Source organism: Cylas formicarius, unplaced genomic scaffold (genome assembly GCF_029955315.1).
Source record: "Cylas formicarius isolate icCylForm1 unplaced genomic scaffold, icCylForm1.1 PGA_scaffold_10__41_contigs__length_53128322, whole genome shotgun sequence".
NCBI classification, from domain to species: domain Eukaryota; kingdom Metazoa; phylum Arthropoda; class Insecta; order Coleoptera; family Brentidae; genus Cylas; species Cylas formicarius.
In genome coordinates this window covers 50,815,233-50,842,383 of record NW_026844214.1, presented here as the reverse complement: position 1 = coordinate 50,842,383, position 27,151 = coordinate 50,815,233, and the positions used below count along the sequence as shown (strand labels likewise).

The following is a 27,151-nucleotide window of genomic DNA, read 5'->3' as shown; positions in this document are numbered from 1 at the left end:
CTTTCGGCAAAGGTTTCGTTCATTGGGTACACCCATGTAGCTACTAGAGATATACAGGGTGTTTTCTAATCGAATGTCTACATATAACCATATATCCAAGTTTTGAAATACAGCAGATTCTAAGTGATGCTAACTGGAGGCAGCGATTCAAAAAATCGTATTTCAAACGCTATTATAGACAATGGGCTGCGTTTTTTGTAAACTTCCGCATATAGTACCAGCAGATGAAAAACAAGTACCAGTTGTATACGCGATCGTGACATAATCCGTCATTCAAAATTAACTCTCGCGACATAATGATATCAACCAAATTTATCGTAAAATGATAAACGAACTATTGCCATGCATTCCCCTGTTAGCAGTATTCACCAGCCATCGGTTTCTGCAATTACTGATGCCCCTGAAATCGGAAAGGACCTGCCGTCAGTTAAAAAACCCACCGTTCTAGAATCGCACGGATATTCGCTGGGAAAAACTATCGGAAACGGATCGTACGCGACAGTCCGTGTAGGTATGGTCTGTTCATAGATATAAGAAAGTGACCAATTGCTCTTGAATGGGATTATCCGAGGGTGGGGTCATTAACATACAATGCGACAAGATTATTACCTAAAGTTTCCGAATTTAAATTTAGGTAAAATTGTGGTGCGTAATAGAAAATAATTTTATACCTACCTGTGTTTAATAGTCTTTAGTTTATTATCGGTTATACGAGGAACAAAGCGTGCTTACATTAGATATCTTAATTAAGAGGCTTGAACAACATGAAACCGGTGTTAAATGTGGCAGAAATACCTTATGGAAGTGTGTTCAATAGATGGGTTTTAGATTTAAAAAAATTGACAAAAGGCAAGTTTTAATGGAATCTTTTAGAATTCGGAAATGGCGACTGGAATATCTAGAAAAAATTAGGATTTACAGAGAACAACAAAGGCCAATTATTTACTTGGATGAAACCTGGTTCGACACTTACGATACTCCGGAAAAGGGTTGGGTTGACTCAACTGATAAGTGTAAAACAAACGCGCCATCAAAAAGAGGTAAAAGAATAACTATTTTGAATGCTGGCTCTAAAAATGGTTGGATTCCAAATGGGCTTTCTCTGTCTGCGAAAAATATTAAAGACACCACCGCTGATTTATTTGAAAGTTGGTTTAAAAACAAACTAGTTCCAAACATCTCTCCTAATAGCGTAATTGTAATGGACAATGCAAGTTATCATAGTAGACAGTTGACTAAAACCCCTTCCTCATGTGACACAAAAGCAACAATCCAAAACTGCATGTATAATAACGACATTTATTCTCAAGAAAGGCTGGTTTGTTCATGATATTTCTACGTCAGTTTTGTTTATTATTTGGATCTCGCATTGATCACGGCTGGGATTTTAAATTTATTGGGTTTAGGTTTAGTTTTATGTATTTAACCACAGTATACAAAACGTATGTGTAGCAAGTCGAAACGAAATAAATAAATACATATAATGATAACAAAACAATATATGAATAAAAAAGTCCCGACAAAAAATTGTAAAAGTAAACAGATTACACAGGTTTAACATTTGAAATTTAGTTACTTATCAGTACTGTAAAAAGGGTTGATTGTCAATAGATGTTCTCTTAAAAGAATTGTTACCAATTCGTTTTATATTACAAAGTAATTTATTGTAAAAGTTCAAGTTTAAAGAATTCCCAATCTTATTCTGACGGTCATGTCAGTGAATGTATTCGTGTTTTGCGAAAATATACCCAAAAACTAACGGTCGTAGAAAAAGTATAGTATGCAACATGTTCGGTAAACTTTTTAACTCACTCGGTTATTAAAAACTCGCTCCGCTGCGCTCCGCTCGTGTCAAATAAACTCGTGAGTCAAATGTCGTTTACCGCACTTATTGCATAACATACTATTCTTGCTGAGAAACTCTACAAACTGTAGATTTGCTCACTCCATTGTTCTTGTGTTTATTTCCGGAATTTCATCTACTTGGACTAAAGTTTCCTCTTCCAGCTCCGGTGTAATCATTTTTGGTGGCTATTGAGGCGGAACAAACCAGTTTCGCCGAGTCTGTTATAAATATTCTTTAAAAAATTAATCTGGTTCGACACTTATGATACCCCGGAAAAGGGTTGGGTTGACTCAAATGATAAGTGTAAAACAAACGCGCCATCAAAAATAGGTAAAAGAATAACTATATCAAATATTAAAGACACCAAAACAAACTAGTTCCTAATATTCCTCCTAATAGCGTCATTGTAATGGACAATGCAAGTTATCACAGTAGACAGTTGACTAAAACCCCTTCCTCATGTGACACAAAAGCAACAATTCAAAACTGCATGTATAATAACATTTATTTTCACGAAGATTGAACCTACAAAAGGAACATGTCTGTGATAATTATGCAAAAAATCTAGGGCATACAGTTTTACCACTGTATATTTAATATCATTGAACATGTTTGCACCAACTGAAATCTGCCATTCATCGTAACAATGTTTTTCCCCGTGTTAACTCCAATGCCCTCAAACTTATAGAACGCGAAGTTTTCAACATCCCCTCACAAATTCTCTTAAATATCCATATCCATATTGCAAATAATATAGAAGAAATAATAATTAGAACAGGCGATGATAGCGATAGTGATACTGATATATTATGCGAATAATTTTAAGTAATTTAAGTAGTTAATAAAAATAATTTGTAATTTTATTTTATATTTAAACATAATACATACATAAATAAATAAATATTGTTTAGTATCTTTCGTAACAAAACCCCAAATAATTAAATTCTAAGCAAAGTGCAAACCTGTTCGGCCATATTTCATTCTTACAGCTTGCCCGGGTCTTTCCTTAATTCGTATCAGTCAGTCACTTTCTTATATCTATGAACAGACTTTAATTCCACCAATTCGGGGACATTCGTAACTGAACGATTATTTCAGATGGCTCACAGCGAACGACACGGTGCCGACGTTGCCATTAAAATTGTCAGCAAGTTTTCCGCGCCTGCCGATTACCTAAAAAAGTTTTTACCGCGAGAAATCGAAGTTGTCAAAGGGTTACGTCATCATAACCTGATACGATTCTTGCAGGCCATCGAGACCACGCACAGGTTCAATTAAATTCATTCATTGAATGTTATACAAAAATTTTATCGTCATTTACCAACTTTTGGCAAAAGTTTTGTTCATTGGGTACACCCATGTAGCTACTAGAGATATACGGGGTGTTTTCTAATTGAACGTCTACATATGAACATATGCTAACATGAGGCAGTATTATATCAAAAAATCATATTTCAAACACTATTATAGACAAGAGGCTGCGGTTTTTTAAACTTCCTCATATATTTTAATACATTTCTTTCGTAGCATCTAGTACGAAAACTTAAATTTCTCGCATACTACAATTTTCAATACGAAAAATGGAAAACGAAAAATCTTCAAATTAAAGCGCCTCAGTTATTACCGCTTATCTATAGCCTTCAAGTCAAACAAAAAATTATTGGGATAGGTTGAATAGTTTCAGAGTTATTGTAGGGTTAGTGATAAAAAGTATTTTTTTTTTGAATTTCTGTATTTTTTCCAGCTTTTTCAATATTACAAAACGCAGTACCACTAAAAAAAGTCGTAATTACCCATTTGATAACATTTTAATTGGTTTGTTTTTAGGGATATCAAGGGAACCAAAAAAACAACACGAATGCGTTTTTTTGTACCAAATCAGGTTCTTTTTGGGGAACAATCTAATTTTTTTGGTATATTTATGTATAAATTATATGTTACATCTTATGTGCCCCAAAACATTATTTAATGTTTTTTCCCAGTGATTCGTTTACACATCAGTATTTTTGTGTATGTATCGAGTTTTTATAATTTTTTTTTGATACATATAATGTATTCCCAAAAAAGCCAAAAAAGTAATAGGAGCTCTGAATGGTATCCTATGAAGCAAAGAAATATCCAAGAAACGGAAATTTAATAGCTATGAAGCAATTGTAAAAAGCACCCTTCTATATGAAAAGAAGAAAAGGGTGGAAGCTGTCGAGATGGATGCAATTCGAAGATCGATGCGCATTTCACGAAGAGAAAGAATAAGAAACGATACCATAAAACAGCGGATGGGAGTAGAAGGCACAATAACGCAGGATATAGAGAAAAAACAACTTACTTGGTACGGACACGTGGAAAGAATGTCAAATACCCGATGGCCGAAAAGGATACTCCACCTGCAACCAACAGGTAGAAGAAAACGAGACTCCTGCAGATTGTGAAAATCGACGGGGTTGGAGTGTGGTGTCGGACAACTTCGAAGGACGTTCTATATATATATATATATATATATATATATATATATATATATATATATATATATATATATATGTCCATCCTGAGAGAACCTAAAATCTGAGTGAAATGTTCTGACAAGGACAAGGATGGACAAGGACGACATTATGGCAAGTTTCGATGTCAAATCCCTCTACCCGAGTATTCCAGTAGAAGAGGCACTCTTGCTTATAGAAGAAAACGAAGATCTTCCGCCATACATAATGGATCTGTCAAGACATTGCCTGAAAAACGCTTACTTTATGCACAACGGGAAAATTTACCGACAAATAGATGGAGCAGCAATGGGATCATCTCTCTCACCTGTGATTGCCAACCTCTTCATGATTTACTTCGAAAAGAAAGCAATAGAGAAGGCAAATCTGAAGCCAAAACTATGGACAAGATACGTTGATGACGTATTTGTTGTATGGCCTTTTGGCAAGGAGGAGCTTTTGAAATTCCTAGATCATCTGAATTCCATTCACCCAAGGATTCAATTTACAATAGAACTTGAAGAGGATAACAGTCTGCCCTTTTTAGATGTGCACATCACAAGGACCGAAGATGGACACTTGGAACACACTGTCTATAGAAAACCAACACACACTAATAGATATCTGAACGCTAAATCTCATCACCACCCATCACAGATACAGGCAGTGGCAAATACATTAATTGCTCGGTCCTTCAGGCTCACAAACGAGAGGAACAGAGATAAAGAACTGAAGAAAATTAGTACCTGTCTTCAACAAAACGGATACCAAAGGCGCACCATCAGCAAGGCAATCAGTAAACAACAACAGCCGCAGCAGAGAGTGCAGGACGAGACCCAACGAAGATCGATCGCTGTCCTGCCATACATCAAGGGGGTTACTGACAAAATCGGCCGAATATTACGGAAACACGACATATCAACGGCATACAAACCTGACCATACCATCGGAGCAATACTAAGAAACCCAAAACAAAAAATTACTCTGGAAAACCAAGGAGTATACAGTGTAGCATGCGGATCGTGCAGCCTGACGTATGTGGGACAGACCAACAGAAGGATTTCAGCCAGGCTCGAGGAACATCGTTTAGCCATAAGAAACAAACAAACAACATCTGCTTTGTTTCAGCACCAACATCAGACAGGCCATAAAATTGATTTCGGCACTTGCAAACAAATAGCTAATATTCCTGATTTTAGGACTAGGATTATACGAGAGGCCATCGAAATAGAAAAGTCCGGACACCTCAATACGAGAGACGACGCTCTGCATTTATCCAACACGTGGAGAACGATAATCAAACAGCAGAGCGATGCGCAGCAGCCAACGGGGACATCGCAACTACGATCGGGCGAAATTAACAACGCGACAATTCAGGGGGCGGAGCCACCTCCCCCCACGCACAAGCAGCACCGTTACCATCTCCGGCGCAGAGTATAAATACCTCACGCACCGCCGATAACCTCCCAGTGTTCGAAGTGTTTTCGGAGCGCGAGCATTGAAGATGCCAAGTGAGATTTTGGCGAAACGTCTGCAGGATTCCAGTCGGATGCAAGATTTGCAGGATTCCAGTCGGATGCAGGATTCCAGTCGGAGTTCAACGAGCGAACGGATGATATCCCGGAATATAGTGTCATCACATTTTTCCATCCGTGAATCAATACGTGAGAATATATATATATATATATATATATATATATATATATATATATATATATATATATATATATATATATATATATATATATATATATATATATATATATATATATATATATATATATATATATATATATATATATATATATATATATATATATGTAGCTATGTAATATTTTGGACAGTCTCTACACGGGATTAGATAGACTCCTTGATTTTCTAGGTGAGAAGGGTCCTTTGGATTTCCTATTAGTTGACCCACTGTTTTGTGTGGTTTTTATGTTGTTCTGATGTGATGTCGTTTCAGAATCCTTCCTATTTGATCAGTTACTGCTTTTACATATGGCAAAGTAGTTGAAGGTATGTCTTCCCTTTCCTGTTCTTTAGTTGAGTCTCGCCGTGTCCTTGTGTTCGTCCTCTTGGCATTTCGTATAGTAGACTCCGTATAGTTATTGTCTCGGAGTGTTCGTGTGATTTTTTCCATTTCTCGCTTGTTATGGATTTCGTCTGTGGATTTGACTAGGGTGATGGTGCGATTGTGTATTCAGGTACCTGTCGGTGTGAGTAGGTTTGCGATATACTTGATGTTGCAGTTTTCTCCCGTCTGATCGTGTCAAAAGGACGTCCAGAAATGGTAGTTGTTTGTCCTTCTCCTTTTCTATGGTGAACTCAATTCTATCTTGTAAAGAATTCAAGTAAGTTAGAAAATGATCTAGCTTAGCCTCCCCAGAGCTTCGGCTTGAGTTGACTTTCTCGGTTCGCTTGAGCTTCGAAATAGGCCATGAACAGGTTTCCTATCGCTGGCGAAAGTGATGACCCCATTGGGGCGCCATCTGTCTGTCTATAGAGCTGACCATCGTATCTAAAATACGTGTTCTTTAGGCAGTCCTCCGCTAGCTGTATGACATGTGATGGGATCTCTTCGTTCATTGCAATCAGGTCCAAAGCCTCGTCAATAGGTATACTCGGGTACAGAGATTTCACATCGAAGCTAGCCAAGACATCTTGTGGATCGATGTTGATTTCCTTTATCAGTTGTAAAAAGTGTTCGGAGTTCTTTACCTAAGATGTTAGCTAGATACTTCTCCAGCTTCTGTGTTGGGGAATTGAAGGCGCTTACGATTGGTCTCAGTGGTACGTCGTTCTTGTGGATTTTTGGTAAACCGTAAAGTTTGGGACACCTGCTTGACTTTTATCGAGGTATAAGTTTCTTTTGCAGCTGCTCATCCTGGATAACTTCCTTGATCTTTGCTTTGGTGGTTTTTTCCAGATAAGTTGTTGGGTCCCTTGATACCTTTATTGTAGCAGTCGGCTTCCAGTATCTGTTGCATCTTCCTTTTGTAGTCCTCTGTATTCATGACTGCGGTGGCGTTTCCTTTGTCTGCTGGTAGAATCGTTATTTCCTTGTTCTTTCTAAGTCAGATTAGCGCTCGTTCTTCCTCCTTGGTGATGTTTGAAGCTGGTGTTTTTGCTTTTCTAAGAATGCGGGCCACATCTTGTCTCACTTCTTCAGCAGTGTTCGATTCCAGGTGGTCGATGACTGTTTCTATCTCGGATATAATTTCTTCTTTTGGAATCGTTTTGGGTGCTACTGCGAAGTCGAACCCCTTGTGCAGAACGGCTATTTCAGACTGGGACATGTTGTACCTCGAGATGTTGTGAACGGTTTTTGCCACGTTTAGCCCTCTTGTCATCATTCGGTGATCGTCTTTCCTAAGAAGAGCTTGATACTTGCGTTCTAGTTTTTGGCTCTTCAGTTGTTTGTCCTTTTCGGAACGCCAGAAAGCCAAGTTAGTTGCTATATCCCAATAGGACTGGTATTATTGTATTGCTTAGCTGTAAGTGTAGCTTGAGTAAATTGCTTTCTAAGCTCGCGATATTCTTTCTGGTGTTATGAATAGTCTCCCTTAGTATGGCTTGGCTGGCTCGGGTGAGAATGGTTTTCGTTTGTGTTATCATTGTAATCAGAATAAGATATTCTATTAAAAACATATATAATATACAGGGCGTTCCGTTTAAAAAATATGATGTAGGCTTATATGTCAGAAAATTGATAGTGTTTTGTTTTATACGTCACTGGCTAATAACACCACATTTTGTTTGTTTCCGTTTACCGCCAATTAAAATGTTATCAAGCTAAATTGAACGCGTGGATTTGGGTGAGGTTTTATCTGGGTCTATGCCGAAAACAAAAAATGAACATTTTTACCGCTTTTTTACACCACTAGGGAACCTCTACAACTAATGCGACGTTTCTAGGGTGTATATTATAATGGAATTCGCAGAAAACGGCAGCCTCTTGGACATTATCCGCACGGATCAGCACATCGACGAGACGCGATCGCGAAAATGGTTCAGGCAGTTGGTGAACGCGGTCGATTACTGCCACGAACGGGGCGTGGTTCACAGGTGACGTCACGATATGCGTTTACGACACGTGGCTGAAGTTAGCTCGGGATTGCGATTGAAATCTGCGTCAACCTACAGCGGATCAAACAAATATTTAAGTCAATATTTAAAAAATACTGCATTAACCTTATTTTTGAAGCAAAATTAATTTGGTACACATGTTTCTCAACTAATTCTCCACCAGACGCCCCTAGCAGATTTTTTCCCCATCCCCACCCCTCTGTAGGGGAGTGAAAATACGGTGCCTAAATACGAAAATTTTTGTACGATTTCAGTTATATTCAATTCGCCTGGGTATGGGATGTAATCCGTTCAGTTTCAATAATTTTAAAGTCCATTCAGAACGTAAGGGTGCGGGATGCCTAAAATATTGTAATTCACAAATTCACGCAAACTATAGCTTGCGGGGCATCAATTAAGAGGTAATTAAGAGTAGATTATAAAAAAATATATTTACAAATGTTATGTGTCAAATTGACATTTTTCATAGGTTTTCATAATTTCACAAATTATTGGACACATGTTAGAAGTATATATTGTAAAAGTACTAGAAAAAAAATAATTTAACAGTACTGAAATATTCCCAAATTTTGCTTGCTCTGTACAGTACTGTACTGTATAGTAAAAGTAAAAATAGACTACCATTGAACAATTTGCCCTTACTAAAAAAAAAGAAAAAGCTGCTTTTATTGAATTTAATTATCATGGACAGTTTGTTAAATGTGAAACCTTGAAAAAGCTACCAAGATAATAACTTTTCATTCTATAGACGATTTTGTGCCTCGTCAAAATGTGTGGAATATGACTTTAATTTTGCTTTCTTCAGTAGGACTAGGCAGCTTTGTAATTTTTTGGCCTCGAAGGAGTCGAAAAACACATTTACATCAAAAAATTGTGTGTTTCACCCTGTAGACGATTTTGTGCAGCGTCAAAAATATACGGAATATGAAGATAATTTTGCTCTCTTTATTAGTACTGGACAGTTTGTAATTTTTTCGCCTTCGAAGGTGTCGAAAATCACATTTTTATCAAAAAATTGTATGTTTCACCCTGTGTACGATTTTGTGTCGCGTCAAAAATATGTGGAATATGAAATTAATTTTGCTCTCTTTATTAATAATGGGCAGCATGTAATTTTTGCGCCGTCGAAGGTGTCGAAAATCATATTTTTATCAAAAAATTGTATGTTTCACCCTGTAAACGATTTTGTACGGCGTCAAAAATATATGGAATATGAAGTTAATTTTGCTCTCTTTATTAGGACTGGACAGTTTGTAATTTTTGCCTCGTTGAAAGTCTCGAAAATCACATTTTTATCAAAAAATTGTATGTTTCACCCTGTAGACGATTTTGTGCCGCGTCAAAAATATGTGGAATATGAAGTTAATTTTACCATCTTTATTAGTACAGGGCAGCTTGTAATTTTTGCGCCGTCAAAGGTCGCGAAAATCACATTTTTATAAAAAAATTGTGTTTTTCACTCTGTAGACGATTTTGTGCCGCTTCAAAAAAATACGGAATATGAAGTTAATTTTGCTCTCTTTATTAGTACTGGACAGCTAGTAATTTTTTCGCCGTCGAGGGTGACGAAAATCACATTTTTATCAAAAAATTGTATGTTTCACCCTGTAGACGATTTTGTGTCGCGTCAAAAATATGTGGAATATCAACTTAATTTTACCCTCTTTAATAAGACTAGATAGTAAGTAATACTGGTTGATATTTCTCCTTTTTGTATTACCTTATTACCTAGTTAATTTATGTGTTTGGACCGGGTATAGATGATATACGTATATGAATACGTCAATACTTCAGATGTTGTTGGTGACATTGGTTAGTTTATAATCCTCATCTTGGTCAGATAAATTGTAGTCATATCATCAATTGGTTATATACATGACAGTCTAATTTTGGTTCACTGTGACTCTATATGGGATACCCCTACTTGTTTTCAAGTATAAAAGGGTATGATATCCAAAATTCGATTACTTTACCCACTCCTTTTAATACATCCCCCCCCCCCCCGCCCCCCAAGTAAAAATAACTAGAAAAGCCAGATTTGGTTTCTTGAAAAAGGCATGAAAAGTTAATATAATTTGAAGTATAAAAAAGTGTTTACGTTATCTTGTAATGTGATTCCACAATATGATTTTCGACACCTTCGACGGTGAAAAAATTACAAGCTGCCCAGTACTAAAAAATAGGCCAAAATTAACTTCATATTCCCCATATTTTAGACACGCCACAAAATCGTCTACAGGGCGAAACATACATTTTTTTCATAAAAATGTGATTTTCGACACCTTCGACGGCGAAATAATTACAAGCTGCCCAGTACTAATAAAGAGAGCAAAATTAACTTCATATTCCCCATATTTTTGACACGGCACAAAATCGTCTACAGGGTGAAACACAATTTTTTGGATATAAATGTGTTTTTCGACTCATTCGACGGCGAAAAAATTACAAGCTGCCCAGTACTAATAAAGAGAGCAAAATTAACTTCATATTCCCCATATTTTAGACAAGGCACAAAATCGTCTACAGGGTGAAACACAAGTTTTTTGATATAAATGTGTTTTTCGACTCATTCGACGGCGAAAAAATTACAAGCTAGCTAGTACTAATAAAGAGAGCAAAATTAAATTCATATTCCACATATTTTTGAAGCGGCACGAAATCGTCTACAGGGTGAAACACAATTTTTTGGATATAAATGTGTTTTTCGACTCATTCGACGGCGAAAAAATTACAAGCTGCCCAGTACTAATAAAGAGAGCAAAATTAACTTCATATTCTCCATATTTTAGACAAGGCACAAAATCGTCTACAGGGTGAAACACAATTTTTTTGATATAAATGTGTTTTTCGACTCATTCGACGGCGAAAAAATTACAAGCTAGCTAGTACTAATAAAGAGAGCAAAATTAAATTCATATTCCACATATTTTTGAAGCGGCACGAAATCGTCTACAGGGTGAAACACAATTTTTTGGATATAAATGTGTTTTTCGACTCATTCGACGGCGAAAAAATTACAAGCTGTCCAGTACTAAAAAATAGACCAAAATTAACTTCATATTCCCCATATTTTTGACACGGCACAAAATCGTCTACAGGGCGAAACATACAATTTTTTCATAAAAATGTGATTTTCGACACCTTCGACGGCGAAAAAATTACAAGCTGTCCAGTACTAAAAAATAGACCAAAATTAACTTCATATTCCCCATATTTTTGACAAGGCACAAAATCGTCTACAGGGCGAAACATACAATTTTTTCATAAAAATGTGATTTTCGACACCTTCGACGGCGAAAGAATTACAAACTGCCCAGTACTAATAAGGAGAGCACAATTAACTTCATATTCCTCATATTTTTGACACGGCACAAAATCGTCTACAGGGTGAAACATACAATTTTTTGATAAAAATGTGATTTTCGTCACCCTCGACGGCGAAAAAATTACAAGCTGCCCAGTACTAATAAAGAGAGCAAAATTAAATTAATATTCCACATATTTTTGAAGCGGCACAAAATCTATAGAAAGAAACGTTATTATCTGGGTAGCTTTTCAAGGTTTCACATTTAACAAACTGATCATGCTTATTAAATTCAATAAAAGCAGTGTCATTTTTTTTTAGTAAAGGCAAATTGTTCAATGGTAGTCTGTTTAAACACTTTTGCTATACCATGCTGTACAGAGCAAGCAAAATTTGGGAATATTTCAGTACTGTTAAATTATTTTTTTTTAGCATTTTTACAATATATACTTCTAACATATGTCCAACAACTTGTGAAATTATGAAAACCTATGAAAAATGTCAATTTGACAGAAAGTATTTGTAAATATATTTTTTTATGATCTACTCTTAATTACCTTTTAATTGATGCCCCGCAAGCGTGAACTTGTGAATTACAATATTTTAAGCATCCCGCACCCTTATGTTCTGAATGGATTTTAAAATCATTAAAACTGAACGGATTACATTCCATACCCAGGCGAATTGAATATCATTGAATCGTACAAGTTTTCGTATTTAGGTATATGGCCGTCGTATTTTCACTCCCCTACAGAGAGGTGGGAATGGGGAAAAAATCTGTCAGGGGCGTGCGGTTTTATTAATTTTGCTTCAAAAGTAAGATTAATATAGCATCTTTTAAATATTGACCGGTATTTGTTTGGTCCGTTGTAATTTGACGCAGATTTCAATCCCAATCCCGAGTTGGCTGCAGCCACGTGTTTAGGGCAGGGAATATACGGAACGCTTGCCGCAGGGACGTGAAATGCGAAAACATGCTGATGGACAACGGGTGGAACGTGAAATTGTCGGATTTCGGATTCGCCAGGGGCCACATGAAACCGAAAAACGGCCAGCCGATCTTTAGCGAGACGTTTTGCGGCAGTTACGCTTACGCGTCACCGGAAATCCTGCGCGGCATCCCCTACCAACCGCAGTTCGCTGATATATGGTCGATGGGCGTGGTTCTGTTCGCGATGGTCTACGGCCGTTTGCCGTTCGACGATCGGGATTACAAAGAACTCGTTAAGGTAGAGGCTCGGAAAAGAAAAACATCGAATGGGGTATCTCTGACGTCACGTGTTATTTAACGCTCCGATCGATTTTGAGGAACGGAATAACACGGGTCACACGATTTTTGGATCTGAGTCCTATAAAGTGTTGGACAAACTTTGATTGTTATTAAAAAAATCAAAAATCATTGATTTTTTTAAATTTTAATCGACTTTTTTTTTAATTTCATAATAATATGTATGTTTTTTTTTTAATATTTTAATATTATAGCACAATCTACGCACTAATTATTCGTCAGAACGTGCTTTTTGTAAGAAAATTTCTGTCTCGACCTGTTTTTTTCCCGATCTAATACGAATACATCTCGGTTATGTAATTGGTCAAAGGAGTGGAACTAGTTGCAAATACAGCATTAGGTGAAAAGATTAAATAAATAAATCTTGGTGTAGATCGATTTGGAAAATCTGCAAGAAATTCAAGAGATAATTTAAATACTTAAAGCGCACCATAATGTTTGTCATAATAAAGAAACGAATACAGGTAGGTAAATAATATTTTGTGTTATTTTTCAAAAGATTTAAGCCATTTATTATTTAAGAAATATCAGGTCCTTTTTGTCATTTCTTGCCAAAATTTGAATTAATTTTTTATTTATTTTTTAGATAAATTTTTGTTTTTATTATTTACATACTTAAAAAAAAGTATTTCGTATTCATATCAAATAATTTCTTTGTCTTAGAAAAGAATGTACACGATGTTCAACGTATAAATTAATAAAATCCTAATTTTATAATGGATAATTGGGCGCGTATTTGGTTTATCATTTGTAAATAATGTTTTTAATGTTTTTATTTTCTTTTTAGGCACTTTAATGACCAATCCGTCAAGCCTTTGGAAATCTCTGCAAAGTCAAAACAAAGAAAAATAAAAAAACTGAAAATCGGCCTTGAGTAGTAGTATCGTAATGCTGAAATTGACAAACAAATAGCAAAGGCAATTTTTGCTACTAATTTGAGCTTTCGATACATTTATTAATTTATTTATTTATTTATTACAAAGGTGCCCTAACATGAAGAAATAACTTCACAATTTCCAAGGACACACTAACAATTATACCATTATTTAATTAACAAAGTAAAACTTATAAGTAGGTACCTACCTATATCTACGATAAGTAGAAAATAATAACAATCAAACTTACCAAACTAAACCAAAACTAACACTGTATATTAAGTGCGTGAATTATAAAAAACAAATGTGAAAAAATAAGGAAAACAAATCAAAAATTAAAATAAATTTATAGAAAAACCCTAATTGCTTGATTTCGAAACGAATTAAGTGATAACGCAAAGATGTCAACGTGCGAAAAATAATTATTGTAATGTCTATGTAAAAGAGATATTGGGGAATTGTTACCTAAGTTTGTATTAAATCTAGGCACGTAAAATAATGAAGGAGTTCTTGTTATAACGACTCTGGCATTGAAGGATAGTTTTTCCAACAGTAAAGGACAGTCAATCCTACTATTAATAATATTATGCAAAAATATAGCACTGGAGATAATTCTTCTAACAGATAACTTCAGTATATGGTAGAAATTAAGACTAGCTTCATACGAATGAGTTAGTAAGTTACGGTTAAATCTAAAATTTAAATGGAAAACAAACTTTTTTGTATTCTCTCGATTCTGTCTATATATTTATGATACTGAGGACTCCATATCACACCGCCATAGTCAAGGTGAGATCGAACGTAGGAATTGTATAGAATAATAAGCGATTTGTGATCCTGAAATTCCTTGCTAACTCTTAATATAAAACCAAAATTTTTATAAGCTTTTTTTACTATATTCTCAATGTGGATATCAAAACTTAATTTTACATCTATAGTTATTCCAAGATCCCTAATCTGCTCTACTTTTTTTATTTTTACACCATTGAATGTGTAGTCAAAGTTTATATCATTTATCCGCTTGCTGAACTTGACAGTAACATTTATCAATATTTAAAAATAGACGATTTTTCACACAGTATTCATAAAAACGATCAAGATCTTCTTGAAACTTATGACAGTCGTTACGGCTTTTCACGGGCACGTATGATTTCTGATCATCTGCGTATGATGCTGATTTAGCAAAAAGAAAACATTTACTGACATCTGCGATAAACAGTGAAAATAACAATGGTCCCAAATGGGACCCTTGAGGAATTCCAGATGTGATGCGGGTCATTTGGGATTTTGCAGAATTCAATTTTACAAACTGAGTCCGAGAACTGATGTAGGATTGAAGAATTTTATAAAGACATTGAAAACTCCGAAGTAAAAAAAGATATTTATTTATTAAGACCTGGTTACACTCCACCATTTAGAAAAACTTCGTCAACAAGTCAACAAGTAGATGATATCTATGAGGAGGAAAAGGCAAAATGTTTTTCTTCTCTGTCAAAACAATGTGTGAATATGTTCATCGACGAGTGGTCAAACGTCCACAAAGAGCCAGTTCTATGGGCAACAATAACAACTGAAGATGGAAGAGCTCTTCTTTACGAAACCATTGATACTTCGGGAAACCTTCAAAATACTTCACAATATTTCACTGAAGTAGTTGCTCAGTTGCTCTTGATACTTTGCAGAGAAAAAACGCTATTATCTCAAATGCTGTAGGGCAGTGGAAACATTTACAATATACATCTTCGAGAATATCGTAGAATTAGCTTTATCAAAAATATAAAAAAATCAGGATCGATATAAGCAGGCACTCACGCCATATCATTTTATGGCGTATATGTTACACCCTCAAAATCAAAAATATGAGTTAACACCCGAAGAAAAGAATCTGGCTTTAGAAACACTTAAAAATTTGTAACAAAGATGAATGCCCGCAGTTGCCCACTCAAAAAAAATATATTTTCGAATGAAATAATAAAAAACGTAAATGGAATACAGTGGTGGACATCACAAAAGGATGAGCCAAAAATTGCGAAACAGCCACCAATAATAGAACAGTTCCTGTATGCAACTGCTTCCTCAATGTCAGCAGAACGAACTTTCAGCACTTTTGGTTTTGTACACTCAGATATAAAGAACAGGATGGGGATAGAAAAAGGGGGAAAATTAGTATTTTGGTTCAAACTATACAACGAAAATGCAGAAGCATAAGGTGTATGTTATTATGTTATTTGTCTTATTTTTTTAAAGATTTGTGTTTTACGTTGTGGTTTTGGTGTCAATAAAAAAGATTTAAAAAATAGGAGTTTCAATTTGATTTGATGAATCATAATTTTAATCGTAACCCTGGTGCTACATGTTAAATTTCAGTTTCTCTTACACTAAAAAAAAAGAAAATATTTTTTTTTTGAGACTAAAGCAACTTTTCTTTTGTTCTGCAAAAATTACTAACTCTTACGGTTTTTTATCGTTTTACTCTAAGTTATGGTAAGAAACATTTTTTTTAAATACCAGTGTCTTTTTTATTCAAAATTTAGGATATAAATGTAAAATAAAAAGAAATAAGTGTTTAAAAATAAATATATTTCGTATTTCGTTTATGTTCGTATGGCCTGTATCGCATTAAACCTCAAATGTAATCTTCCATCATATTCTTGTCGTAATGCCCTTGATAACGCCGTTCAAAGTCCACCACATTTTGGTGAAAACGTTCTCCTTGTAGTAGTAGTCACCCGTGTTATCTTTAAACTCGTCTAAATGAGAATGTACCATATAAAGTTTACGAGACATTCAGCAGCACATAGTTTTAAAGCTTTGAAGAATGTTTTCAATCAATTGTTTATAATTGTCAACTCTAGCCATCAACTACTGCTTTAAAATTCTTCCAGGCTCGATTTTTACAAACAGAAAGAAGCTGGATGAAGTTATTTTTCATTCTTTGTTTCATTTGTGATCCAACCGAAATACCCCCTTTGACTTTAGCGTTAGATAACTTAGGAAAAAATTCTCTTTGTTGTAAAAGCAAATTTTTTACTCTAACTTGAATGAATTCACCACAAATAAAACAAAATGAGTCAACAACATATTTGCACTGCCTTGATACCATTTTCTAACCGAGTAATACAAAAATACAGTTGTTACTAGATAGCCCAGTTGCTACTAATTTTGGAGCTACTTACAAATAATAACACAGTTGATTTTCAGGTCAATCAAAGCCCTGCCGCCATCTTTGGCTTAAAAAATAAATTACAGTATACTTGTCGACGTAGATCAGACGAAAGCAAACTTTATCAACTAAAAATGGAAATTTCAATGTTCTTCAATATCTAAAATCAGAATTTACAAATTAGAACAGAAACCCAAAGAATTTTTTTTTGTTGACCGGTGCAATTTCTAAATCGTGAGAGATACAGGGTCGGTTAAAAAGAGATAAAGTTGCGCAATTTCAAACTTAATATAATTTCGTTTTGCATTTTCAAAAATTCCAAATACTTCCCAAAATTTCTATTGTTTCTTCTCTTTATTATGTTATTATGTTTTATGATGTTAAGATAACTAAATATAAAAAACACATTTTCATCGCCACTTTTCTGCTCTATAATTCAGCAGATATTATTAAATATGAAATCTGATGTTTCCGCTTCTGGCCACCGTCATCAACTTATTTTTTTAAAATTCGGACTTTGTTGTTGATATTAATTAAATCCTTTCATCACTCTTAAAACACTATATATCGTCACTGGTTATATTTATTTAACCATAGTACTACATTTTTAGGTGATGTAAAAAAAACTTATTACATTTTCGTGATGTTTTTCTTGCAACTCATTGATATCTAACAGCGGAAATTACTTTATTAACATAAACTTCCATGAAATGAAATACGAGTTTTTACAAAAAAAAGCAGACAACAAATTAGTTTACATTAACAATTTGTGCTATACTATCTTGATACCCATATTAAAAATAAACATAATTTAATCACCAAAAGTGTTCAAAGAGATAACCTTCTCAAAATAAATAAGAACTACAAGTTCGGATTTTCACGAAATTATATACTTTTACAGGACAATCGTTTCGACACCACCGTGTCTTTTCCACACAGATTTTAAACCAAAATTTGCAATAAAAAATTCTTTTGAATTAATCAACAAAATTAAAAATATCAAAATCCCTTCTAACGCAACACTATTGTCTTTTGATGGACAAAACTTATTTCCCAGTATTCCACTTATGGATGTGATAGATTTAGTAGATTTCACCCTAGCTCTGAAACAGGTTATTCCATTGGTGAAACAAGATTTATTAGATTGTTTAATAGTATCTTTAGACCAAAATTATTTTGAATTATGGACATATTTACGCTTCTAAGGAAGGTTTGATTATGGGAAACCCACTTAGTCCTTTGCTAGCCGAGATTTTTATGGATAATTTGGAAAATATACTAGAACATCCTTTAAGCAAAAGTTTTCTATGGTGGTATAGATACGTGGATAATCTCTTTGCTTGCTTTGTTGGAACGGACAGACAATTGAATTATTTTTTAATTTATATTAACTTATTACGTAATCGTATAAAAGTCATTATCGAGATTGAACAGGATAACTCTATTAATTTTTTAAACTTACCTATTACGAAAACGCAAAACAAATTAGATTTTTCCATTTACCATAAACCTTCACACACGCAGACAGTCATAAGAGCTTATACATACAAAATGACTTCATTTCCCTCTTATATACACAGACTTCTTAATACGCCACTCTCAACAGAAAATTACAACAAAGAACTTAATATCATTAAACGAATTGCACTCAACAACGTCCGTTATAGATAAAATTATAAATAAAAAACAAATCCAAACAACAGTACACTCTATGCATCCGAAACCTAATATAGAATACGAACAATTTAAAACAATAACATACATAGGAGAACCTAGCGAAAAAGTTTCAAAACATTTGTCAAAATGTGGTTTAAAAATAGCTTTTAGAACTAACAACACAATAGGAAATTTTTTAAAAAACAATAAAACAAAATATCCAAAATCTCAAAAATCAGGTGTCTACAGGTTGAAATGCGGATCTTGTCCTAAAACTTATATTGGATAAACAGGTAGATCCTTCAAGAAACGCATTAACGAACATAAAAGAGCGTTTAAAAACAATAGTCTAGATTCTAATTATGCTACACATTTAAACACAGAGAAACACATTTTTGACGACAATTTTGATATTTTACTTATAGCCACAAAAAGTGGAAAATTAAATTTATTGGAAGCCCTGGAGATTAACAAAATGAGACATTCAAATGTATTGCTTAACGATCAATTAGATTTAAATACCTCTCCTTTACTGAACTTAAATTCTCGCAACAACATTAATTGAGGTTTTATTGTTATTTTTCGGTATATATAGTAGCAGGTAATTTGCAAATATTACATTTAATAAAGACACGGTGTTGTCGAAACAATTGTCAGGTAAAAATATATAATTTCGTGAAAATCTGAACTCTTAGTTCTTATTTATTGTTAGTTCTTATATACATAGTTTTGTTCGTTAAATCTATGTGTTTCAGCAAGTCTCCAATAAGGTACGTTTTCCAAAAGAGCCGCGGGTGACGCTCAATTGCAAATCGTTGATTAACAAAATTCTGGCCCCTCTGAAATCCCGGATTCGCATCAGTGGCATCAAACTCGACCCCTGGTTCATCTACGATGAGGAGCAGCAGGCGAGCTCGAGCAAAGAGAGGAAGTCTAGTATACTGGTAATATCTTTTTTCTGCTCCTCGACATTGTCCGTGAGTTTGTTGTATTGTGAAAAAAAAGTTGAAAATAATTCGCGACAAACCAATTAACACTGAACATTGAAAAATGCCTCCACATGGCCATAACAGGAAATTATTAATTGGTGTTATCTAATGAGCAAGGTATAATTGGCAAAAAAATGGATGTAACAAATCTTTTTTTTGGATCTGACACGCGAAAACTAGTTGCTGGTTACCCCTACTTACCAAGTATGAGCACTTAATATAGTTTTGCATTTTAGATTTAGTCGCATATAATCATATCTTATCACCGATAGATCATTAAGTCAATTTCATTGATAATTTTTATAGGAAGGGACTGCTTTTTTTTCTCGTTATAAAGACTTATAGGCACTTGAAAAATAACAATACGCATATGTGTTCTGTAATATTTAGTTATTTTATATACATATTTTAGCTTAGGAACATATTATATAAATATGTAAGAACTACATTTAATGTTTCAAATAATCGGTCATTTCCTTTTGAATTTTTTTAGTATGCCAATACGCATCTCCTACTTTGGCTTGTATTTTCACCATTTCCTCGAGAGGAGCATCTTCTCCATGATACATAAAAAAATTCTCCAGCAGCTTAACTGAATATGTTTGTTGAATGGTTGATGGTGGTCTCAGATCAATTTCTACATCTTCTTCTTCCTCTTGATACTCTTCCTCACCCTTTCTTGCTTGTTGTAATATGGCTTCCTCTGTCAAGTCTGCTGTTGTAGGCAAATGGTTAGTGGCTGATCATCTTCCAAGTCCCGTTCGAATTCTGCTGAATTGTTTCTGCTGTCACCTTTTTTCAAGGTTTACTAATATATTAATGGAAAATTTGTCTTCGGACTCGATCATTTCCATTAAAAGGTTTTTCCTATATCGACTCTTAAGACCTTTTATTACGCTCTGGTCCATCGGCTGTAATACATTTGTTTTGGCTGGAAGGAATGCCAGTTCAATATTCCGTAGATTTGGAATATGGGGATGTGCAGGGCAGTTACCTAAGAGAAGTAACATTTTCCTCCCTTTTAATTCTGCATCCCATTTCCGCATCTCCTTTTCAAAAATTTGCGATGTCATCCATGCAGACTTGTTTGCCTCGTAAGTGACCGGCAAATGCTTGATGTTCTTAAAACATCGGGGGTTAGTTGATTTTCCAATTACGACTAGCATTTTTTTTTCTCTCCCACTCATATTGGCAGCTACAAACACTGTTATACGTTGTTTAGAACGTTTTCCACCCACACACTTTTCGCTTCGACATTTTATCTGGCGTCATTTTGTAAAAAATACCAATTTCGTCAGCAGGGTACTTTTCTGCTAGTTTCGGCCACGTCTTCTCCAGTGAACCGTTAGTGACGTCTCGGTCGACATCCCGGGCTTCGCCTTATCTGTCCATAATTTATACCACGTTTCTGTTTGAACTTCCCCAACTATCCTTCCGAAGCCTTGAAATCGATAATGCCAAGCTGTTCAGCAAACTTTTCTGCTTTTAGTTTTACGATAGGTCCAGAGAGTGGTACATTTTTAAGACGTTGCCGTTGGAACCACTGCAACATTGCCCGATCCAAATTTTCAAATTTTGGCTTTCTTAATTTTTTACTAGAACTGCCTGTCGCTTCAGCCTGAATGATTTTTTCTTTGCACTTCCAAATCGTGGATACAATATACGGTATAAACTCGGAAGTCTCACATCACTTTATATAGAGTGAGACATTCGTAATACAGAGTTTCGCTATAGAGAGTTTTCACTGTATCTCGAAATGTTTTCAATTATTCACCAATCTTTCTTTTATAATTTTACTTTAATCACAATTGAGTATCGTAATTGAATATTTCTCAACGGGTTCATTTAAAATAGAATTCAATTTTTGTTTCCACAAATTTCATAATTCATTTTTTTTGTTTGTTTTATAAAACTGGTAATTCTGTTATTCATTTACTTCAATATCTTGTACAAGTTTCTGAAATTAACCATGGTTTCTCTCCACTGCAAGGGTACCTCTCCCAGCTAAAGTGGTAGTTCCTCTTGAAGAAATTGCAAATACATTTGCCCATTATGCAAAAATGCATATCGCGATATTCAATGTTCGAATATTACTGATGAGCCAGCACAGTAGCATTCGGATAATAAGCTCTTTTAATAGAAACTAATTTTTAACGGATTGCGAGAATGACTTTTTCAAATTTCATTAAGTCCCGTTGGGTAAAATGACATTTACAAAAGAGTAACAGTTTTTGAGGATTTCTGATTCTGCTTAAGGCAATCGGGCCTGTTTTGCAATATCAGTCTAAATAAATAAAATACAGGGAAAATAAAAAAAATGGTCTAGGTAAAGTGCCCTCTAGTGACACTGAAACGCTTTTATTTTGTAACGATGATTTTTCGAAATCAGGGCTGTGTCTAAATTTATTCCGTTAAAAATAAAATAAAAAAAAAATTAAAAACTCGGAAAATATTACGATTTATTTTTCCGAACACCCTGCATTACATACTTAATAAAAGTTGTACGTTTATGTAAAATCTTTCAGAAAAAATATTAATATATATGGTGTGCCATTTAAGAATATCTAGATTTTTCATTTGCATATATATTTTACGTCACATTTATGTGTGTCATTTTAAAAAACGTATGTTCTATTCGTTATGTTTTTTTGAGCCGTCGTGTAGACTTTAAAATAATTTTAAGTTGTGCGTCCTAATAATCTTTACAACATTTGCATTTATACTAATATCTCGTAACAGTGATATAACCAATTTTACTCTATCGCTGAGTCGTCCCGTACAATGTTTCCTAGTGTTTTCTAGATCACAGGGCGGCCCAAATAAGCTCGATGATTTATAATGTCAATTTATAATTGTTATTGCAAAAATCGGAAGGGATGAACTGAGAGATTTTTATCCGCCATAGAGCAACAGGTGACACTGTAAATAAAAATATTTTTAAAGCAGACTTTCGTGCGTTTTTTTCAATATTCCACAAATTGACACGTTTTGAAATTTTTAAAATCCTTCGAAAATTAAATTTTTAGTCACTCTAACGCGATAAGATTTTTCATATTGACATTGATATGGTATCGAAAAAGATAAAAGAAAATATAGAACGCGTTCTAATTTTTTGCACGTTTGTTTATACGCACTGCAATAAACATGCATATAGGAATATGGGATTTTTTTCAAAAGCGAGGCTGGTAGCGAAGATGCCTTTGTATAATAGTAAATAAAGCAAATGTCGGTGAAAAGTAATGTTGCGTATATAGTATGTATAGTCTGTCTCAATCTTTATCGTGTTGGTTTTCGACTGACCCTCAGCAATAAAATTTTAACGATCTTGTTATAATACGACCAAAAATATAGTGCATTTATTGCTTTGACGTTTTTAGTATTGTACGGTACCTTAACCACGGACCTTTTGCAAGACCCTGGTAAAACCCATCCCAACAGATTTTTATTCTGCTTTAATTAGGAGAGTAATGGTAAGGTACTCTATTTATCTTATATTTGAAAATAATCATTTTTGTCTTGTGCGCCTGTCGATTAACAACAGTCCTTTTAAGACCATAGATCTTGTTCGCGATAGATAAAAGTACATGACAAGAATTTGAATCATAAGATCTTCAATTAAATCAATTAAAGGCATGCCACCCTCCACCGAGTTGTTCAAGAAATTAAAAAATTTAGATTAGGCAACAGACCCATAATTTACCTTGACGAAACATTCGACACTGTATCCAAAGGATGGGTTGAATAAAGGAAAACGCGTCACCATAATACTCGCTGCGTCAGAAGACGGATTTGTTCCAAACTGCGTGCTGTTTGTAAAGAATATTAAGGATTCCTGATTGACAATACAAGTGCTGAACTTTTGAAAAATTGGTTTAAAATTAATCTTTGAAAAAATTTTCGCAATAACAGTCTTATTGTTGCAAGCTGCAACAATTGTCTGCTAAACGAAGCACCAGCTTTATCAAGTTCGACAATTAAAACACAGTAATTTGTGTTCGAAAATGATATTTATTTTGAATTCAGTTTCAATTAAAAAACAGTATGTATGCGATAATTTGGCTGAAGAGGCTGAGCATGCTGTTTTACGTCGTCCTCCATATCCATAAAATCAAAGGTCAGAGCAGAAAATGTTACTCCTACTTTAAGTCACAGTGTTATAAATTTGATACCACACCTTATAAAAATTAAGGACTCTTACAATACAACACCCTAAACTTCAATGCAGCAAGATTATTACCTAAAGTTTCGGAATTTAAATTCAGGTAAAATTGTGGCCCGCGTTTAATATTCTTTGGTTTGGTATACTACTTAGTCCAGGTGTCATATTTTAGAACAAAAAAACATTATTCGTCATATCATTCACCTACAATTCTCTCCAGAATCTGCATTTTTGTAGAAGAATAAAAAAATTTTGGGACTTTTTACCCAAACAACTTTCGGAAAAAAAGTATATTTTTTAGAAGCTCTTATATGATCCTTCAACTCTTTTATAGATAGACAATTACTTAAGTAACAAATAACAATAAAAATAATTGCATGGATGCTGTCATATTAACGATATTGTTATGACCATGCAGAGAAGAGGTTTTTATTTTTTTTTAAGCAAAAACCGTGCATTGGATTGGAAAAAATGAAGAAATTAAATTTGTTTAGTAATGATTGGAGATTCTAAGAATAATTTGTATATTAAGAGAAATTAGTGGCGTACCATTAATTTCTGCCAACATAGACAGTTAAAATTCCGTAGGGGTGTGTGGGGGAAGGCGATCCCCCTGGGGCAAGGACAACCTCAAAAATTAACCAATTTTTTTTTTCGTTTTTTCTTCTAATGATTATAAATTCTGGTTATTTGTTCATTTTTAGCAGTTTGCGTAATACCACCTTTAAAATGGACAGCTTAAAAAATTCTAAATTTTTTTTTCATTATATACTTTTTAATAAATAATTATAATTATTATATATAACACTATAAATTGGAGACAGTGGGGCAAGACGATCAGAAGCGTCGCCAAAATTTGGGTAAATTTAGTTAAAGTTGGTCAAAAAGAAATCGACTTGCTACAAAAAAAATTAAAAAAGCTATTCCATATTATTATAACCAAATCATAATTAATTAATTGAAAGTGTTATTTTTTGGATAATTTTATGGATTTAGCCTAAACCCAGAGCTTTCGAAAATCTTATAAATACCAATAACAAATTTTTTAATCGATAGAAAAATAGTTATTAATCAGTAAGGTTTTTTTTATTTATTAATTACTTTTTAAATTTAATTAAAGTAAAAAGCCACAAAAAATAATAAAAAGTTCAAGTAGGCCGCCTTGCCTCACCTTCCCTGCGCCCGCCCGAGGTGTATTTTTAAAAAATTGTGAATAAAGAGAAAACTCCCTATAACAAAACTCTGCATTACGAACACAATGTGTTGTACTATTAGGTCTCCATACAAAGCTATGTATTAATCCACTGTGTACAACGAATTTCTAACTCTCTATACGACTTATGAAGCGGCAGGCAGTTCTAGTAAAAAACTAAGAAAGCCAAAATTTGAAGATTTGAATCGAGCAATGTTGCAGTGGTTCCAACAGCAACGTCTTAAACATGTGCCACTCTCTGGACCTATGTTAAAAATAAAAGCAGAAAAGTTTGCTGAACAGCTTGGCATTATCTATTTCAAGGCTTCGGAAGGATAGTTGGGGAAGTTCAAACAGAAACATGGTATAAATTATGGACAGACAAGTGGCGAAGCCCGTGGCTGGAGAAGACGTGGCCAAAACTAGCAGAAAAGTACCCTGCTGACGACATTTCTAACGCTGACGAAACTGGTATTTTTTACAAAATTACGCCAGATAAAACTCTTAAATTTCGAAGAGAAAAGTGTGTGGGTGGAAAACTTTCTAAAGAACTATAACAGTGTTAGTGGCTGCCAATATGAGTGGGACAGAAAAAAGAAAGCTAGTCGTGATTGGAAAATCAACTAACCTACGATGTTTTAAGAATATCAAGCATTTGCCGGTCATTTACAAGGCAAACAAGTCTGCATGGATGACATCGCAAATTTTTAAAGAGGAGAATTAAAGGTAAAATTAAATAGTACTTCTCTTAAATAACTGCCCTGCATATCCCCATATTCCAAGTCTACGGAATCCTGAATAGGCATTTTTTGTGGCCAAAATAACAAGTTTTTAGTGGAAATGATCGAGTTCGAAGACAAATTTTCCATTAATATGCTAGATGCAGTGAACTTTATTAGTAAAGCTTTAAAAGACAGCAGAAACAATTCAACACTCCTAACGTCATGCAGGACTTATTGCCCATACAGAATGCGAACAGGATTTGGAAGATTATCAGCCATTAACAATTACGTTTACAAGTGAGGAGTTGCAAGAAGATAGATCAGGATTTGCCTACAACAGCAGACTTGACAGAGGAAGCCATATTACAACAAGCAAGAAAGGGTGAGGAAGAGCACCAAGAGGAAGAAGAAGATGAAGAAATTGATCTGGGACCACCACCAACAAGCCCTATATTCAGTTAAGCTGCTAGAGATATTTTTATGTATCATGGGGAAGATGTTTCTCCCGAAGAAATGGTGAAAATACAACCCAAAGTACGAGATACATATTGGCATAGTGAAAAGATTCAAAAGAAAATGAATGAATGAATAAAATGTTCCCAAGTAGATGTTAAAATATGTATATAAATAAAATAATTAAATATTACAGAACACATGTGCGTATTGTTATTTTTCATGTGCCTATAACTCTATAACGAAAAAAAAAGCAGTCCCTTCAATATATATATATATATATATATATATATATATATATATATATATATATATATATATATATATATATATATATATATATATATATATATATATATATATATATATATATATATATATATATATATATATATATATATATATATATATATATATACATATATATATATATATATATATATACATATATATATATATATATATATATATATATATATATATATATATATATATATATATATATATATATATATATATATATATATATATATATATATATATATATATATATATATAGAGAGAGAGAGAGAGAGAGAGAGAGAGAGAGAGAGAGTTTCGACTGTATTAAGAAAAAAATATTTTATTTTTGAAAACTTTACCACCCTGTACCTCAAAGATGATTACGACATGAATACATACGAAGTTTTCTTTTTGGTCGTCTCTCAAAGCAGGAATCGGACGACGAACGCAGATTATCCGTGGACAGTAAAACTCTGGTCCCGCCCAATCTGATAACCAAAGAACAGCTGGAAATGCAGGCAAAACCGCGGGGGCGTAGAAAAAGCAGCACGGACGAAGAGGAGCCGATCAAAACCGAAGGGCCTCGATACACTAGCGAGCCGGAAGACGATAAACTCGACGAAAAACTCGAAAAACAACCGAATACTTCGAAATAA

The 27,151-nt window shown here is 34.1% G+C and overlaps 1 protein-coding gene across 1 annotated transcript; it reads left to right on the top strand.

The window, feature by feature from the left end:
- Positions 1-254: 254 nt before the first annotated feature.
- On the top strand, positions 255-27,151 carry LOC132704461 (testis-specific serine/threonine-protein kinase 3-like). The gene is made up of 6 exons (XM_060674505.1): positions 255-507; positions 2,945-3,114; positions 8,242-8,391; positions 12,672-12,945; positions 19,454-19,642; positions 26,927-27,151. Exons 1-6 carry the CDS (start codon positions 343-345, stop codon positions 27,149-27,151), a joined length of 1,173 nt encoding a protein of 390 aa, XP_060530488.1. The 5' UTR covers positions 255-342.